The 20579-nt window shown below is 40.1% G+C and overlaps 1 protein-coding gene across 1 annotated transcript in view; it reads right to left on the bottom strand.

The window, feature by feature from the left end:
- The window catches only part of TAF3 (TATA-box binding protein associated factor 3), a 198301-nt gene that overhangs the window by 33407 nt on the left and 144315 nt on the right, over positions 1-20579 (bottom strand). The window contains exons 3-4 of the mRNA XM_025397951.1: positions 18235-20063; positions 6120-6202 (exon numbers count right to left, since the gene is read on the bottom strand). Of these exons, the coding sequence (XP_025253736.1) occupies positions 6120-6202; positions 18235-20063 (1912 nt within the window). The remainder of the gene's footprint in view (positions 1-6119; positions 6203-18234; positions 20064-20579) is intronic.

Raw genomic sequence — 20579 nt, 5'->3', positions numbered from 1 at the left:
CTCTGACACCGCAGAGGCCAGATGAGAAGAGGAGGGTGGGCAGAGCACTAGGATACTCGGCAAGCCTGCAGGCAGCCCCGCCGAAGTCACACGCACCCCTGCTGTTTTTCCCTGTAAGCTGGTTTGATTTGGGTTTCCGTTACTTGCCACCAAGAGTCTTGATTAACACAGTACAGAAAAGGAAATAGGAGTGTTTCCACTAGAGATGAAGAGGTGCTTAAGAGCTGTCAGCACTGAGCTGTTCTTTCATGCTTCCCTCTTGGAAGTGCGCAAAAGTCAATGAAAAATGTCTTTGGGTCACCTATAAAAACTGCTGTGGAGGACACTGTCCTTGTCATCTGCTCCCACATAGAAATTAATTTTTAAATTTACTGCCTTGAAAAACTCTCTCCTGAGAAACTGAGACACCTTCCTTTAAAAAAAAAATGTATTTCAGTCAAGCAAGATGGCTCACACCTGTAATCCCAGCACTTTGGGAGGCCGACGCAGGTGGATCACTGGAGGTTAGGAGTTTGAGACCAGTCTGGGCAACATGGTGAAACCCCATCTCTACTAAAACTATAAAAAATTAGCCAGGCATGGTGGCACATGCCTGTAAGCCCAGCTACTCGGGAGGCTGAGGAAGGAGAATCACTTGAACCCAGGAGGTGGAGGTTGCAGCGAGCTGAGATCAAACCACTGCACTCTGGCCTGGGCAACAGAGTGAGGGAGGCTTAGTCTAAAAAATAATAATGATAAATAAATAAATAAAAATAAATTAATTTTTAAAAATGTATTTTTTTGTTCTTACTGCTAGGAAGGTATGATCATATTTGACATACAATCATTTGCTTCTTTTTTCTTCTCTTGATCTTAGGGAAGAAGATCTATTTCTATTTCCGACTGTACTCTATATACTCTCTTTACTTTCCCCTAAATGTGTTTAGACTAGGAAAAAAGTTATACATGAATAAAAAGCACTTCAAGTATAGAAAGGAAAATTCGAAAAGTGTGATAAAAACCATTTGCTATTATTTCTCTAAAGAATTTTTCACTAAAATACCACTACAAGTTTCACTCTGTTGAATGTCATTTGGTTAAATCTGGCTATATTTTAAAATATAAAATGCTTATTTTCCTTAAAAATATTTTAAATGATTATTTTTGTAACTGCCCATGATTATTCTCTACTACTATTGTCAAAAAGCATTAATTGGAAAAGTTTAGATCACTCAAAGACAAGTGTTTATACATACTATTTTTAAAGATTAACAAGCAAAGCTTTAGCTAAATCACATAGCTTTAGCTGTCTGCTAAAGCTTCTATATACAATTTTTATTGTATACAGAAAAAATTTAGACATTACAACTATTAAAAAGCCCCACAAGGCATAAGCTAAACTCTATGAAATGCAACAACAAAAAAACTAAATGACATGAGAAGCAAAGCATCACATTCTCAGCACTTTTGTTAGGATGAGGACTGATGATGAAGTTACTGAATTGTAAGAAATCAATCCACTTGCCACCGGAAATTAAAATGTCAGCAGAAAGAAAACTCTAATGCCAGAGGTAAAGTGGTTCCTGAAAAATATCTTGACAAAATTTGTATATTTTGAAAAAGGAGTTATATTTGTTAAACAGAATACCTACTGTGAACTCTCAAAGGGAATTTAGAATTACTATTGATAACAATATTTTCCTCTGAAAGGCATCTCAAATGGTTCCTGTATCACCTGATCAAATATATTATGAGATATTAATTAGAGAAAATGTGACCATGCATGATGGGATGTCTAGAGGGGCCCAGCCAGTCACCCCTTCTCTGGTGCTTGCTGATAAAGGCAGGAGTGCTCTGAGAGCAGGAGGAGGAGGAGCTGCTCACCATGGACCTGGGCATGGGGGACCCACTGCCCGAGGGCAAGGGCGGGTGAATAGATGGAAGAGGGCAGAGGCTTCCTCTTCAGTCCTTGGGAGAAGACAGCAGCAAAAGAGACATTTGAGAAATTTGAGGGGAAGAATGCTTATTCCTCTACCTTGTATTCATCCCAAAATCTTTATGCAAATTTGTATTTTTTTCTTAATACTTTACCAATGTTTCACTTTTTTTCACAAAGCTCCTTTAACTAATTCGAGCTTTATGGAAGAGCTGCACGTCCTATTCTGCCAAGTCTTTCTTGACAGTTCCATCCAAACAGTCCCTGTCCCTAAAATCCATCACATTACCTTGCTCCTATTTTCTTGACAGAAATGAGGAGAAGGATGAACACTGTAAGTTAGTCAACTCTACCTACACTTGCTCAAAATGACCAAACTCAATACGTAGTAAGATGGGGAGGACAAATAACCTGGTGCCTGCTTTGCTGCCTGCCCTGCCCTCCATGGTGGCTGTCACCCTGCTCCCAGCCCCAAGTCCAAGTGGGACCTCAGGATCCCATCAACAGAGTTCCAGGCGGTGGCTCTGAGGCCAGCTGAAACTTACTTGCTATCCCAGCCTCAAGGCAAGGCTTCTGCTAGGCGGGACCAGATATTTCAGCAATTCACTTGAATATGTTGTCTCTAGGTGTTGAGACTGTAATTTCAGGGTTAGGTTTTGGTTTTATCTTCAATATAGACTACAAGGAACTCTGGACAACCATTCCTGGAAGACCTGTTAAAGGAATGTGAGGTCCTTGGAAAGTCATCTTGAATTTTAACACTATCAGGAGGAGGTCCTGGACTCACCATAGACTCCTTTAGAATACAGTTTCCAGGAATGTTAAATCAAGGGAAAAACAAGTTATTCCTGTCTTGCTTCAAGGAACAATAATAGAGAACAGAGGAAACACTCCAAGCTCAAAGTACTTTTCTGGATCAAGGGCAGAAGTCATAACTGCTTTATTTAAGACTCAGAAACTAAATATCGTCTTAAAGATCTTCCAACGAGAAGGTATAATTTGAACCCTGTAAAGCTTTTTCGTTTCTCCTAATTTCAAAAGATGATTCTGCCTGTTCTTCAGCAACAAATACCCCCCTGGACTATTCAAACTCCCCCTTTTGAATCCCGTCTGCTCATTAATTTCACTTCAAAAGAGTATTATTCCCCCTCAAGGTGTATGCAAACTGGGTAACCACAGGCACAGTGACAGGAATCTGTTGCTTCCTTCTCCATTATTACCATGGGCTAAGCCATGTATCATGCTACAGCCATGGGGGATCACTGAAATTTGAATGTTATATAATTTTCATGTGTCATAATACATTCTTCTTTTAATTTTTTTCAGCCACTAAGAAATATAAAACACATTCTGAGCTTGCAGGTCACAGAAAACAGGCAGTGGCCTGGATTTGGCCTATGGGCCATAATTTGCTGACCCCTGATTTAGAAACCACCCCTGCCCCACAAAAAGCACTTTACTGAGTAAGTTTTATTTTACATAAAATTCTATCACTATGAGACTTAGTCCTCCTCCTTTCTCGCTCTATTTTAATTTAAAATGTAATCTATTTCACTTCATTTATCTCTTTCTTCATTATAAGGATTTTCTTGCATCTGCCTTTGGTCAAATGATTAATCCTTCATATAACATGGGGGTCATTACCCACATATCTGAAAGTTTACATGATATATAATATGCTTTCAAGGGCGATTTGTCTAGAATACCTGGGTATTATAATTTCCCTGATACTAGACATTTTGTTCCAAATAGGATTTCTCATATCTTTCAATATCTCAGGTGTATGAGTGATTTATTGAGGGGGAAAAATAGAATAAATAGTCAACAGAATGACTGAAAGATGCTTAAGGGCAGGTGAGTTGAATATAACTATCAATGCCTTTTTATTTTATTTTATTTTTTTTAGATGGAGTCTCGCTCTGTTGCCCAGGCTGGAGTGCAGTGGTGCAATCTCAGCTCACTGCAAGCTCCGCCTCCTGGGTTCACACCATTCTCCTGCCTCAGCTTCCCCAGTAGCTGGGACTACAGGTGCCCAGCTAATTTTTTTGTATATTTTAGTAGAGACGGGGTTTCACCCTGTTAGCCAGGATGGTCTCAATCTCCTGACCTCGTGATCTGCCCGCCTCAGCCTCCCAAAGTGCTGGGATTACAGGCGTGAGCCACCGCACCCAGTTGCCTTTTTTTTTTTTTTTTGACAAGGAGTCTTGTTGTCACCCAGGCTGGAGTGCAATGGCGCCATCTCGGCTCACTACAAGCTCTGCCTGCTGGGTTCACGCCATTCTCCTGCCTCAGCCTCCCAAGTAGCTGGGACTATAGGCACCGGCCACCACGCCTGGCTAATTTTTTGTATTTTTAGTAGAGAGGGGGTTTCACTGTGTTAGCCAGGATGGTCTCGATCTCCTGACCTTGTGATCCACCCGCCTTGGCCTCCCAAAGTGCTGGGATTACAGGCGTGAGCCACCGCGCTTGGCTGCCTTTTATTTTTAGAGACAGGGTCTGGCTCTGTTGCCCAGGCTGGAGTGCAGTGGGCATAGTCATAGCTCACTGTAGCCTTTAACTCCTGGCCTCAAGTGATCTTCCTGCCTCAGCCTCCCAAGTAACTGGGACTATAGGCACGGCCCACCACACCTGGCTTTTCAATGCCCTTTAACAAACCTTATTCCTCTAAAAGGTATGAGCAAGCCAAATTTCTGTGTGGGAGTCAAGATTAAGTAATGGTGAGTTACTGAGAAATGGGAATAAATACAAACTGCAGGAGAAAAGTACTTGTTGAATGACGGATAACAGCATCTTCCTCTTAGAGAAATGAGCCCATATGCAGAATTTGCATGGAGATGGAAGAGTTACTTTGGTTGGGTCTTCTCTGAGCCCTACTGGTTAAGAGATGAGGACATTTACGCTTCTGTAGGTAACATAGGTGCCCTGGTATACCAGAGAGCTGGTTTGAAAAGCACTGAATCCACAGGATTTTTGCTGCATTTCCTAGGTCTCTACCAGCACAACCAAAAAGAGTAATGTGGAAATTACCCAGAGAATTTAGGTGAGAAAAACAGAAGCCATTGGATTTTCTCCTTTAAATCTTCAGAGGGGTATACACTCTCCTGGAAAACCAAGTTGCCTCTCTGCTCACATTCATCAGAATCATGCTGGATTTTTTCTTTGCACTATACATGGAGTTGATAGAAGCAACAGTATCAATACATGTAACTTTTAAGATGAAATAAACCAGTGAGAATACAAAGCAAATTTTCTGTCCTCTACTAAATAAATTCATGGCTCCTACTCTCACTTTTATGGCTGAAAACTGAATGTAAATGGAAGGCCTTCTAAGCCTATTTTCCACACAGTATTTGACTGCAACGTAAACTGCATTTTCAGGCTTAACGGGAAAAATAAGGTTGTAGAATTTTTATCTTGTGTATTTTATTTAAATAATGCATAATGCGCTTTTAAAACAAGGGGAATGATTTTCAACATGAGTTACAAAAAAAAAAAAAATCAATGTTTCATTACCTTATTAGGATCAGGTAAGAGCACTGTAGGCCTTAATGCCTCCCCAAAAAATGAATAAAAGAAAACTATCCAACAGATTAACTGTAAAGACGAGTGGGTTGATATGATGATTCCATGAAAATTAAGACAAATAAACAGCAAATGTGGGGTTTACATTTCTAGTGCTTTCTTAAAAAAAAAGAGTGGACTAAGTCATCAGTTGTGACTATTACATTCTGTCTCTCCAAGCCTTTGGTGTATCTTTGTTTTACAGGTACAGAATAAAACCATGTGTCATCTGAGCAAAAAGAGAATCTTTGTTCTTTGTCATGGTGATAGCTACTACGTACTTGAGAAAGTGCAGCATTGCATCTACCTGGGCGTAATGTGGCAGGAAGTCCATTCGGTACAGAGTTTCTTACTTTTCAGATACCTGGGACCTTAAACACTATGTAGAAATGATGTCAGGTGCTAGTTTTTAACAAAGAGAAAAAGAACCAGAAAAGAACAATCCTCTAGGTCAAATAAAGTGAAAAGTATTTACTCTGTGGAAGAAACCAATAAAAATGTGAAAACGAAGAGTTCTAAAAATAAAGCTTGACCCCACATGTTCATACCTGGAAGAAGCCTGTGGAGTTCTAAGTCCATTAGGAAAGGGTAGAGAAGGTTAAGTTTCATTTGTTTCACTCTGACTCAAAACGTTTATACTTACATCTTGTCTTGGCCAGCACCAACTCGGAGAGTTAATCGGGGGATAACCGGACTCGGGGCCAGAGCGACTGGTTCCACTTTTATCTGTGGAAGTTAGCACGTTAAAGTTCAATATGGTTTTTCAACAAAAGTACCTCCTACCACTTCTCCTACTCCCCCACTCCCACAAACTCAGTAACAAAGTTGAAGTCTTAAATATGGAGAAAATCTTAGACAGACAATCTGGGCCATTCTGTGTTTTTGTTTCTCAACAACTGAAGGCTATCTGGCATCATGAGAAATTCTACAAACTTTAATCACGTTATGTAAATATGGTAGTTATTTCTATTTGTTTGGGTTAACTTTTGGACTTAATTATATTGTTAAAAATTTTAAACAAAAATTGTTACCCAGATCATTTTTGGTGCAGCATTTAAATAATTACCAGACCTAATGTAAATAGAAAAAAATGCAATGATGTCTTCCCTATAAGATAAAAGCATCTCTTTATGAAACTTGACAAACATTAAACTCATCTTAAGTTTGCATTATCAAATGAGAAAGTTGAAATACTAAGTGTAATTGTTCCATTCAACTGTTCAATTTTTGGCTAGAGGTAAAACAATCTGAAATGCTGTAAACAAAATCTATGTAACTGAGGTGCATCTTATGTAACATGGTGATAGTATTGGTGAAAAACCTCAAGTTCTACAAAATTGAACACTAAAAATAAGCAGGACTAATGGAAAAAATAAGAATGGAATATGTATATCACTCAAAACCCATGCAACTTTGGTAAACTGAGCCATAATGAATCAATGATTTGTATCGGAAAAATAGCACAAAAAGCACAAAAATAGCACACACACACACAAAAAAACCCACCACCGGGTGTGGTGGCTCACACCTCTAATCTCAGCACTTTAGGAGACCGAGGCAGGCGGATCACAAAGTCAGGAGTTCGAGATCAGTTTGGCCAACATGGTGAAACCCCGTCTCTATTAAAAATACAAAAAATTAGTCAGGTGTGGTGGTGGGCACCTGTAGTCCCAGCTACTCAGGAGGCTGTGGCAGGAGACTGGCGTGAGGGTGGAGCTTGCAGTGAGCTGAGATCGCACTACTACACTCCAGCCTGGGTGACAGCGTGAGACTCTGTCTCAAAAAAAAAAAAAAAAAAAAAAATTAGCCAGGCATGGTGGCACGTGCCTGTAGTCGCATCTACTTGAGAGGCTGAGGCAGGAGAATCGCTTGAACTTGGGAGGTGGAGGTTGCAGTGAGTCAAGATTGTGCCACTGCACTCCATCCTGGGTGACAGAGCAAGACTGCATAGAAGGGAGGGGAGGAGAAGGGAGGGGAAGGAAAGGGAGGGGGGGGGAAGGGAGGGGAAGGGAGGGGAGGGAAGGAGGAAAACAGATATTCTCTTTTGGAATGGATTTGTGGTGAAGGCAATGGCTGCCGAATGAGGTGAAGACCTCACAAATACCTGACGTGTCCGCCAGAAGAGAACACAGAAACTAAGTCTGATGTTAAAGGGTCTCTTCACAATTTTTGGTCTGCAGATCATACAGTCAACATTTTGAATTAACAAGCTAAACAGAAGCTGTGCATTTCCAAATTATTGTCTGTCTCAGCGTTTTTCAGTGGGGTCATAGGATTGGTATTTTTGGTGGGATGGTGCTTTGTTGTCAGGAACTGTCCCAAGCACTGCCAGATGTTCAATGTCACTGGTTCACTGTTAGTCACTGACTAGTTGCAACATTAATTTATGTATTTTAAGCTCAAGAATTACATCATAATAGAACAGTATAGTGGTTCTAAAGGGGAACACAGAAAATAATGATCAACATATCATAAAGTTAATATAGTACATGTAGATCGAATCTATTATTTTATCATGTGTATCTACCTGTCTCTTCGTAGAGTTGTTTTTTAAATCCCTCAGCCCATCAAGATCTACGGCTTCGACAAGCCCCTTGCATGGTGCCTGGCATGCAGGAGATGCTCAGCAGACATTTGTTGAATTATCAACTGATCTTGCCCCAACCGTCTTGCCTTTTAGTTATTCTATCATACATCCAGGACCACCCTAAAACCATCCCCCAGAGCACCGAGTGATACCAAAGAAAATTTTTAATTCCATCTTAATGTATGCCTCCGATACTAGCTGTTTATCAGCTAACCCAGCTAAGGGCAGAGACCATGTGTGTTTTGCTTACTGCTATTTTCTAGTGCCTGTCTCAGGATCTGATACTAGTAAGTCTTAAGATAAGTGTAAAGCATGAATATGAAGCGATGATTTCAGTCTTTACCACTTTCAAGACTCTTCCCATGACCTCCTCTCCCCTTCTACACATCCAGCTCCACAGGAAATACTGGTGAGGCCACCAGTATTGAAGGAGAGCTCCTTCAGTTCCCTGCAAACTTCTCTGTGCCCACAATTACACTAAAGAAGTTTTCTCTATCATCTGCTTATTTACAGATCTTCAGTCTTTCTGTTCCACAAATTATTTTCATCTCACTTTTTTTTACTTTTATTTTTTTGAGACGGAGTCTCGTTCTGTCACCAGGCTGGAGTGTAGTGGCGATCTTGGCTCACTGCAACCTCCAACTACCGGGTTCAAGCGATTCTCCTGCCTCAGTCTTCCAAGTAACTGGGATTACAGGCGTGTGCCACCACGCCCGGCTAATTTTTGTATTTTAAATAGAGACGGGGTTTCACCATGTTGACTAGGATGGTCTCGATCTCCTGACCTCGTGATCTGCCCGCCTCAGCCTCCCAAAGGGCTGGGATTACAGGCATAAGCCACTGCACCTGGCCTTTATCTCACTTTTAAATGTGCTCCACTCCAACTTAAACATTTTCTTAACTTCTCTTCAACCTCTAGCTCCCAACCAGTGCTTTGGACAGTTCCTTATAACAATTTCTCACAAATGTCCATCTTCACTTCATTGTCTGTTTTCTCACTTCTTCTTTAGTCCTCAACCCTTGCCAATGTCCTCATCCTCATGTCCCAGCATGTTTTCCCATTACAGGTCTTCTCATGCTCCTTCCTTCTCCTTTACAAACTCCTCTTCTTTCACCTGACTTTACTTGGCCCCTCTCCTTTTGTCATGCTACAGTTTCTTTAGTGATCTCATCCCTGCCCACAGTTTCAACTGTAAGTTTAAAATATGTCTTCAAAATTTCTGTCTGGATTAGCACTGATTGATACTAAGGCCAAAATATGAAGTTGCCTATTAAACATTTTCAACTAAATATCCTATAAGTATTTCATCTCATCACACTGAAATCTTAACTTACCAGCTTCCCCACAAACCGCCCCTTCCCCCTAGCCAACCTCACTCTTGGCTGATGTCTCCTTCATTTACCTGGTCCTGCAGACAGAATGGTTCAAGGTCAAGGGTCATGAGGGGGATGGGTGGCAGGTGGAGCAAGGCCCATGCATAACTAGTGTTCAAGTCTCGTGTGTGTGTGTGTGTGTGTGTGTGTGAGTGAGAGACACAATCTCACTCTGTCACCCAGGCTGGAGTTCAGTGGCACGATCTCGGCTCACCACAACCTCCACCTCCTGGGTTTACGTGATTCTCCTGCCTCAGCCTCCCTTTAACTGGGATTACAGGTGCATGCCACCATGCCCGGCTACTTTTTGTATTGATATTAGAGACAGCGTTTCACCATGCTGGCCAGAATGGCCTTGAACTCCTGACCTTGTGATCTGCCCACCTCGGCCTCCCAATGTGCTGAGATAACAGGTGTGAGCCACCGTGCCTGGCCGTCTCCAATATATTTTTTAAAGGAAGAGTTTTATATCTAAACAAATCTGAAAACAAATGGTCCAGTCTTTATCTTATGAACTATTTAACGCTTCCTCATCTTTCTGTGTTATCTGTGGAAAACATAACAAAAATAAACAAATATTTATAAGCTACCTATAATCTGCCAGGCATTGTGCTTGGTTATATTCCCGATGTGCTCATTAAGGTTTTTAAAAAACAAACATGGAGGGTAGATAGTGTGGGTTTCATTTTACTGAAATGAAACTGATCATATATGGAGAAACCATTTTTCCTTTCTTTTCCATTTTGTTTTCCTTTTCTGTTCTAAGGTCACACAAATAGCAAACCTGAGATGGAATGCAGTCTTTTTGATTCAGAGAATGAAAAATTATATGAAGTTCTTACATTCTTCAACTCTAAACATTTTAGGGTTACCTAGTCATCAATGATGAGGTATTAGAAGTGATATTTCTTAATTCTTCAACTGACAACACTAGCAGCTACGCATTCCAGTAACCTTTCCTTAAGCTCTATTTTAAAATGAAGCTGTTTGACCTACCTTTTAAAAAATTCCGCTCTACTATCATTCAGCTGTGTGTTTGGCCCATGTCTATTACCATAACACTCAATAATGATAACTTACACTTGTATAGTACTTGGTGAACTGTGTCCTATTTACATTATCCAACTCTATCTTCACAACTCTATAGGGTAGGTGTGGATGGTGTTATTATTCCCATGTAAGAGCTCAGAAAGGGGAAGTGCTTTGCCCAGAGTTACAAAGTTAGTAGGTAAATGGCCTAAATCCAGGTCTCCTGACACCAAATTCATCCCCTGTTCACCATACTGCTCCTTAACTCTCTGACACATATTGTGAGTCCTTTTTCTGGTAATGCTGATGGCTTACATGGAGCTACTCACTTTATTTGTCAATCTCTCTTATGATAAATGACACACATCTGTGAGATGGCTGGGGTTAGCTGTAAATTTTGTTCTCTGTGGGAGGCTAACTAGTTTATATGGAAACTGACGTTAACCTTGGCCCCGCCTTCACTCAACTAAACTAGCTGGGTTTTCAATGCTGTCTTAAATGGCTTGGCAGGACAAAGGAATCAAGACATGGTCTGTTTATTACCTGCTATTAAAAAAAACTAAATAATATGTCAAAATCAAGTAAACAAAAGTGGAAACACATCTTATAAGTTAGATTTAAAACGGTATAAATGTGCCCTGAAAGCAACAGGTATTCAGTCAACTGGTTGAATTAACGAATGATTCACAACCTGCTATCTGGGCTCAAAGTTTCATCTGTAATTACAGTGGTTGTATCATCTAAACACAGATGCCTCTGACAGGAAAGGAGGGAGCTATTAATTATACCACATAACTGGGATTGTCCCAGGCAAACCAGGATATACCTAAAAACTACTTAGACACTTTTATTTCATTCCTAAAGACAAGTTAATTTAGATTTAACTTGAGAAAATTCAAGGGACTGTAGAAAAAGATTAATGAGGATGCTAATAATACACATACAGAAAGTACAATTTCTAAATTAAAATTTCTTCCCGGATTTTTGTTTCCATTAACTTTGTGTGCTTACCAAAATAAAAACAGAGGCATTTCCTACAATCATAAAATAATTTCTCATGTGCACTTCCCAGAAAACAACATACAAAAGGATGACTTCATTCACTTAGATGGCATGACTAATGCCATCTTTTAATGGCATCAAGCCAAAATCTGGGGCCACAAGGAGCATTTAAGGGTTAAAATAAAAGAACAGCACTTTGGAGTAATGCTGAGAATTGGGGCACGCAGAAGAGCATTTACAGTGGATTACTAAGCTTCCCAATTCACCAAAGAGGTAAAGTCCAGCAATATAAGACTCCTTTGTAGCTAACTAAAAATACATTGTCAGTGGATTTGTCCAGTTTTATGTATAAGCAATACTTCTTTCACCTGAACTAATACTAGTAGTCATATAAGCCCCTTATTGCCATGTGCTGCATTTTTTTTGTTAATCTTCAAGGATTTAGCTTCTTTGCCACATACCTCAGGGCACCAACTGATAAAGCTCTAACTCTCCATTTTTCCAGGACACCAGCAGTGCGGCCTTGCAAAAAATGAAAATCGCTCAAGAGATTTAAGGGGGAAATTTATTTTTAAAATCCTGACTTGAAGCAAAGAGGTGGATTTTTAAAAAGCTTATCTGTAAAGAATCAGTTCAAATTTAAATTCTATCTGGGAACTCTTTCATGCATTCCAGCTTTAAAGTTTATCTTTTGACAGGGACTTTCTGCCAAGGTAATGGGCAGCTTTGTCAATATAATCTGTCCAAGGTTTTTTATTTTTTATTTTTTTAATGTTAAACTCCTTTCATTACAAAAGAAAACCCACCATATATGTATACTAGCTAGGGTAGCAGCACATTTAGCAAGCGCTAGTTCAGATTCCCATCTATGCTGTTATGTTAGAAAAAAAACTCGTAAATAGTACTGATGAAAGCTCAATTGAATAACCTAACATTTGGATGCTGAACTATGGCTGTAAGCCTCTTGTATCTCTCAGCAATTAAGGTCTTTACATTATTTCCATTTAGAAACACAGTTTAAGTAAACTCCGATAACTATTTAAAATATTAAACAGAGAGTTAGAAAATGTGCAGTTGTGGTTAAGTATAACAAGTGCTATCCCACGTAGACAGCTGAGAGAGAACACGAGCTTTCCTGACTGTGCTCAGAGTGTAGAGTCAGAAAGGCTGGGAGCTGGCTTTGGGTAAACTACAAATTTAAATATACTCATTGAAACATTAAGCTTCTTGTTTCCTCTTGGAACATACAGTTACGAGAAACAGGAAGGAAATATTTCCCTCCCCTTTATTGGGTTTCTTTATTTACCAAAAAAACCCTTCGTTTCACTAATTACAATAGCTGATTAGAAAAGACTTGGAATGAGACTATATTACTTTAAACAGAAGGGGAAAAGGATGAAAACCTTTCATTAAAGGCACAAACCAATTAGATGATTTATCATTCTCTAAAGAACAAACTGTTTAAATTTAATAAAAGATTTTTGGGGGCAAATCCTACCGGATTTGGGGATAGATTAAAGAAACATTAACATTTTTAATTGTTCTGATTGCTAAAGTCATAAAAGTGTAAGAAGATCCCTTTCCTGCTCTTTAAAATATGGCAGTTAAACAGGCGCTCTCTAAGGTATCTCCAGGAACTAACATTTTATAAAATAATGATGTCCCCTTACTGTCAAGCATCAAACCATTCGTATGCCCCTCATTTGCAACTGTCACTTAGGTCACCAAAGCAGACTGAGGGAAGTGGCCCGAGAAGGCCGTTCTGGGCAGTAAAGAACACAGGCCTCGGGCAGAGAGGCCTGGGCCCTCCCCTCACTGGCTGCAGCAAGGTACTCGACCTTTCTGTGCAGTTTTCTCAACCGTAAAACAGGAACCACTATATGAAACCCTCAGAGCTGCTGGGAGAATTAAATCATTGAATTCTGGCTAGGCCTGGAATCTGTAGGCACTCAAGAGGTGGCAGATGCTATCATTTACTATCGAGTTAGTTTATTCAGTAGCCAAAGTTCAAATAAAACAATTCCTCAATCAACAGGATAAAAAATGTTGAGAATCCTTTCTAGAATTTATGGGCTTTCCATTATCAACAACTCCCAATTATGCATGGGTTGATCATCAACACTATGGGATATATGTATGAAAATTCAGAACTGTTATAGTCATCTACTCATCTTAATTAAACGACACAAACTGCTCTTCATTTAGTGTTTTCTAAGAGAAGGCAGAAAGAAGGCCTTTGAAGCCAAAATATTCTTAGAGAAGGTATGAATCTACTGTTTTTAAGCAGAGATAAGTTAAACTTTAGAATGCTGCTGTCTCTTCCCAGTTTTGAATGGGAGGAAGGAGACGGAGGAAGGAAGCAGAGGGTCTGTGAGGTTGAGAGGTTGGTGAATAACGAGTAAGTGGCAGAGCTGGAATTTCCACCCCAGTCAGTGTGGCTGCCAAAGCCACGCTCCCTCGGCCAGCACTGGACTGACTTATCTACAGGTGGTGGGTGATGTCAGCATTTTTGGGGTGAAACTCTACTGTGCCTTTCCAGATCATATTCGAATGTAAAAACAGATTCCTCAATTTGACAGATAGATTTTGGCTTACCTTCTATTTAAGAAAATAGGTATAACCACTGAGTTCCACTAACATAAATTTAAAAATGCATTTATTTTTTCAAAATGATCCTCCTTCCAAAAATCACTTAAAAGAACAAGAGGAATTTAAAGTAATCCTGTATACTCATCTAAACCCCAAAGATCCGTGCAATATATACGATGACACACACACAAATTTTAATACAACATTTTTTAAAATTTTACTTAATCCCAAATGTGACAGTATTAGTAACAATTTTAAACTGTTCTGAAATGTACTGTTAAATTTATCACTGCTACAACTATTATGGCTGTGACTGCAATTGGATAACATAATTGCTCTTAACATGTTTTTTTTTCTTTTTTTTTTTTTTTTAAGACAGAGTCTCTCTCTGTCGCCCAGGTTGGACTGCAGTGGTGCGATCTCAGCTCACTGCAAGCTCCGTCTCCCATGTTCACGCCATTCTCCTGCCTCAGCCTCCCGAGTAGCTGGGACTACAGGTGCCTGCCACCATGCCTGGCTAATTTTTTTATATTTTTAGTAGAGATGGGGTTTCACCATGTTAGCCAGGATAGTCTGGATCTCCTGACCTCGTTATCCGCCCGCCTCAGCCTCCCAAACTGCTGGGATTACAGGCGTGAGCCACCACACCTGGCCGTCTTTTCTTTTCTTTTTTTTTTTTTTTTTTAAAGACAGGATCTCACTCTGTTGCCCAAGCTGAAGGGCAGTGGCACTATCCTCCCACCTCAGTCTCCCAAGCAGCTGGGACTCCAGATGTGCACCACCATGCCTAGTTAATTTAAAAAAACAGTTGTTGTTTTTTTTTTGGAGAGAGTCTCACTATGTTTCCTAGGCTAGTCTCAAATTCCTGGCCTCAAGCAATCCTCCTGCCTTGGCCTCCTAAAGTACTGGGAGCATGAGCCACTGCACCTGGCCATTAACATGTGTTTTATAAAAAGTCAATGTGGTTCTATTTTAAATAAGTGACAGTCTAGACTCCCAACCCTGACTAGGTGTCTGATTGCCCACAAAGGGGAACTAAAAGCTTGCATAACTCACCACTCTCTGGATTTGTCATCATCAACAGAAAAACAATTTGAACTTCTTATGGTGAGTTCCTAACCACATGATTTCACTTATCCCATTTTAACATAACACAGAAAAGTGTGGTAGTTAGGACCATAAATTATAGCATCTGACAGCCTGGATTTAAATTTTGACTCCTGTTCAATCACTTAACAGATGTGTGATCTTGGGCAAGTCTATTAATCTCTCTAAGCCTTAGTTTCTCATCTTAAAGTGACAATAATTACAGCATCTGTCTTAGAGGGTTGCGGTAAGGAATTAAAGTGCTTAGCATGGTGTTTAACACATAGTAATTACTCACTGTTAACTATGACTGTTTTGCTGTTTTTAGTGTTCTTATCATTATCTCTAAAGATGAAATACTTAAGGATTAAAGAAGCTAAAAAACTTGTCCTGGATCTTATTCCAGGTCTGCTGGATTCCAAAGCCTGAAGCTCCTTCTACCTACCAGGCAAATCCCTGTTTAATTAATCACATCTTTATTGGTTCTTGGTATTGATAAATGTAGATAAGGCTGGTAAAGGGTTTATAAACAGGTAAAATAAATGAGGAGATTAAAAAATTTAAACAAATGCTCTTGCTTGCCGATCTGGCAAGTGTCCATGAGAATTGCTCTTGGTCAGGATGATGAGAAGGGAAAACGAGATTGTGGCCTTCATTCTTTTGGCTGAAGATATTTTCTTGGGGCAGCTTAGATATGTCTCACTTCAGTTTACCTTTGGTGCCTTACTTCTGTAGATTTGTTGGAAAATTCTTGGACCATATGGAACCGCATTTCAGGTGTGTTTTTGTTTACTCATATGCCGTGGTGTTTGGGGGATTTAAATGGGGTTGAAGAAAGGGAAGTCTTAACGTTTATGTCACTATCCCAATTACTACTCCTTGTCAATGGCATTTCCATGGGTTGTCCTAACCTTTACCCTTTCCTATTTGTATCAAGGGCTAATATTCCAAAGAATGCCAAGGAAGTAGAATAATTTTTAAAACCTACTAATAGCTGACCTGCCCGTATTAACACAGGCTAGCTGATACAGTCCAATGGAGCAGCAATCTCCAGGTTCCTACATTTTATCGTCTGATTCAGAATGGAACACCCTCTCCATCTACTGACATTTCTGCGTCAGATATGGTACTAAGCACGCCCTGTATGTTCTCATTTAATCCTTATATAAATAACTTAACCATTTCACAAAGGTCAGGATCTGAACTCAGGTCTAACGCTATAGACATTACTATTTATTATTTATAAAGGTCTTATAAGATAGCTGAATTTTCTACATTTTTATTTTTGCCATGTACCTGCTCCACAGCCCATCAAAACTGATCCAAGAACGTGTATCTTTCTCTCAGGTGAACTCTGTGCCTCGAGGGACTGAGCCTTTGCCTTCCACCAAGGTGGTCTGAGGGACTTTTCTTTCCTAAAGTCAGGTAGATGCTGTAGAAAGGCATGGGACTGCTGTTACAAACCTAATCTGATGGCTTCACTCAAATTCATAACGGCTGTTGAAACAACTCCATTGACTTTCCAAAGTGAAGACGGTGGTGAAAGCAAGAGTCCCCTGTTTGATTTACTGAGGGCTCAGCTGCCAAGTTACTAGTTACACGAGGGATAAATGACTAACTGCAGTCAGGCAACATCTCTAACAACAAACACCTCACCATGTGAAGTCTCTCTGCAGTGTAACTCACCCAGCTCTTGCTAGCTGTGTCATCCTGATCTTGGCCAAGTCATTCTCTCACGCTCAGTTTCTCTTCCATAAATATTGCTAATACTACCTGCTGGACCCATGTCACAGATGTGTTAGGAGGAGAAAATAAGGTGTATGGATCTGCTTTAAAACCTGACAACTACTATATAGAAATCGCATAATAATATAATAAAATGATTTTTTAAATGGAAATAAGAGTTGGATTTCTGTGTCTTGTTAACTTGTCAACGTTCAGTTATTGATATCAGAATTCCCATTTCACTTCTTTATATTTTAGAATAGCCAAAGAGAACAAAGAAAGAATCAAGGTAGGCAGAAAAATGGGAGTTGCCATTACTGCTGTCAACTACACTAATTTTTCTAGGTAAGTTTGAAGTTAAAAATATTCCAAATTTATTGGTAATACATCTGCTGCAGGTCAAATACATCAAATTTCCTCATATGAAAAAAATTATTGGATATTTTGTAGCCAAGCTCAAAAAGGATAACTTTCAGAGGGAAAGGATCATTAGGAGCTCTAGGGGTGGCACCATGAATAGATACTTTTTCAGAAAGTTTATGAGAAATTTTCAAATAACCCAGCCGGCTGCTGTAATCCAAGGAACCATGGACTGAAAAGCAAAGGCGGGTAAGCAGAGGTCACAGCCTGAGGACTGAGGCCCCAGTGTCTACAAAACTGCGGGGTTTCTATCAGTTTCTCTGGCTGTACACTATGAAATTAAGTCTGACTTACTGAAATGGTGAAACATTTCTGCCATGTGGGATTACTTTCTGCCCACTCACCAGGCTGACAGACCAGCCTAGATACTCAGAAATGTGCCCTTATCTTATTAAAGCAGAAAACGGAAGGAATAAAAGATGCTACGGAAAGTTCTGTAGACAGCCATAATCCTAAACACATGCCAAAATGGCTCACCAAAAAGAAAACCAAAGCAGTGGTCCTTCCACGGGCCTTGCTGTCCTCTTAAAATAGTGCCGTGGTTTTGCATGCTTTTAGAAATATGGATGCTGCCTTTCTCAATAGTTGGGTACAAAATATAATGTAGTAGACTTGATAATTCACATAAATATTATTCACAATTTAAGAACCCAGATTTGCTTTTTTTAAATTGCCAGAGATCACTATAGCTAATAGAGAGTTTATAGTCTGTGATTAGATGCCTCTTAAGCTATGAATTTTTAACATCTGCTAGTGTATTGAGGGCTTGATTACAGGTTTATGGGTTTTAGAATTAAAATTAAATTTTGTAACCTCATTACAAATGTATTTCCACTTAAGTGATGGGTGATCTACATCCAGAATACAGATACAATTTGGGCTTTGTTTACCTGTGTTTCTCACTAGGACTCTGTTCAGATAGGGCCAAAAATGAGAAACTGCTTACTTTTTCATGCTTGTGTTTCTCCTTCTCTTTTTCTCTCTTCTCTCGCTCTCTCTTCTCTTTCTCTCTTTCCTTCTCCTTCTCCTTCTTCTCCTTCTCTTTCTCCTTCTTTTTCTTCTTCTCCTTTTTGTCCTTTTTCTTTTCTTTCTCCTTCGGCTTCTCTTTCTCCTCAAACAGTTTTTCCGGAAGCACTGGTAACAAAGACGGCAGCATGGCTGGGACCCTGGCGGCAGCGGCAGGGCTGAACAAGGGCAGGGCCAACTCTTTTGGGGGCAACACCAGTGGGGGTGCTGGGGCTTTCATCTTATCTTCTCTGCCTTTATCTTTCACTTTTTCTTTCTCTCTCTTATCTTTATCTTTCTTGCCTTTCTCTCTATCTTTCTTCTTATCTTTATGCTTCTCTTTCTCCTTCCTCACAAGTCCATCTTTCAATTTCACTTTGGGATCAACATCTTCCAATTCTTTGATTTTAAATTTATAGGGATCTGCCTCTTCCTCTTTAAGAAATTCCTTCCAGGGATACTTTGTTTCCCTGCCAGCTTCCTTGTCTCTCTCTTTCTCTTTCACTTTATCCTTCTCCTTACTTTTGTCCTTGTTCTTGTCTTTTTCCCTCTCCCTATCTCTCTGCTTTTCTTTCTTTTTCATTTTAGTCTTGAGTTCCTTTTTCAACTTCTTCTTTACCTCCACAGAGGAAGGCAGCTTGGTTTTCTCCTCATACACCTTGTGGAGAGGTTCGGGAGTGGGAGGAGACACTGACGGAGAAGAAATATAAGGAAAGTTGGGGGGCATATTCGAAGGTGTTCCCAGTTTTGCTTTACGTACAACCTCATCAATGGAGGCATCCATTGTCCATGAGTTATCGGAACTTGAAGTTCCACCGGAAAGAGGCAGAGGAGTGGATCCTGACTTTGTGAAATTGTTCGTGGAAGTGGAAGCTTTGGGAGTGGTACACTCCGGGCCTGAAATTCTCTTAGGGCTGGTAAAAATGTCTCCTTCAGATTCTGATCCAGAAGAAAATTCGAAAGGATCTGGCTCTCGCTCAGCACAGGCTCGTGCAATCACAGCATCGATAGAGGCCTCAATTGTTTTATCTGCTACCAGAGCCTTTTTTGGCTGATTCTCATTGTTCAGTTTCCCAGCATCAGGGGGGGTCTGTATTTGTTTTACCTGGATAGTCTCTTTACTGATTTTTTCACTGACGGTAGCTGAAGGCGTCCTGTTTGGTGTTTCAGGCCTCACAGGTGTTTGGGGAATATGAGTCATGACCTTGGGGCTCTTGGGACTCTTGGGGCTCTTAGAACGTCCAGGTGATTTCTTTTCTTTGGATACAGTTTTTGGTGATCGAATAGGACTTCCGACCATTGCTGGTGACTGGGTGGTTTTAGGTGATTTAGTCTTCTGTCCTGGAGAGCTAGTTTTAGTCTTTGTTTTAGGTGTAAATGACTTTGTTTCTAATGGTTTTGCAGTTGGCATTTGGGATTTTGCAACTGGAGCCAACATTGGAGGCTCAGGTGAGGGAGGTGCCAAGTCTGTACTGTCCTGTACGTGGACTGGAGAAAGCATTGGTGGGATCTTTTGAGTATTTATTGAGCTGAGTGGCTCTCGAGCTTCCAATAACACAACATCTAGCGTGTCCCCTTTAGTGCTTAATAGCCGAGGCCGCTTCATGGCTGGCAGTTCTTCAGCTTCAGGACTATCCAGTGGTCTCTTACCCAAGAAATTCTCATCATTAATAATTTCTTCCTCCTCCAATTCATCATCTTCTTCCAAGGGAACCTGCATGGCTTCTGCTGATGTGCCTCCATCAGTGGGCACCTGCTCTTCTTCTTCTTCTGATAAAGGAAGAAATAGGAAGAAAAAAAGAAATATTATTGGAATGTAACAAAATCTAAGAAATAAAAACAATGCTTCAAACATGATTTCTTTTTTCTTTCTTTTTTATCATTAAAGTTCTAGGGTACACGGGCACAACGTGCAGGTTTGTTACATAGGTCTACATGTGCCCTGTTAATTTGCTGTACCCATCAACTTGTCATTTACATTAGGTATTTCTCCTAACGCTATCCCTCCCCTAGCCCCCGACCCCCCAACAGGCCCGGGTGTGTGATGTTCCCCTCCCTGTGTCCATGTGTTCTCAATGTTCAACTCCTACTTATGAGTGAGAACATGCAGTGTTCAAACATGATTTCTTAAAAAAAAAAAAAAGGAAATTATTGACAGTGTTTAAAAAGTAAGTTAGTTTTCAAGGATCTTCCAAACATGTGTGTCATCATTCTCAAAAGAGCAGTAGTCAATAACAGCGAATGTACACATAGATCATTGCCCTTTCACATGGTCTGGCCCTAACC

This window comes from Theropithecus gelada, chromosome 9, assembly GCF_003255815.1.
Source record: "Theropithecus gelada isolate Dixy chromosome 9, Tgel_1.0, whole genome shotgun sequence".
In the NCBI taxonomy this organism is placed as follows: domain Eukaryota; kingdom Metazoa; phylum Chordata; class Mammalia; order Primates; family Cercopithecidae; genus Theropithecus; species Theropithecus gelada.
The sequence above is the reverse complement of the archived record's forward strand: the minus strand, read 5'-3'. Positions and strand labels throughout refer to the sequence as shown.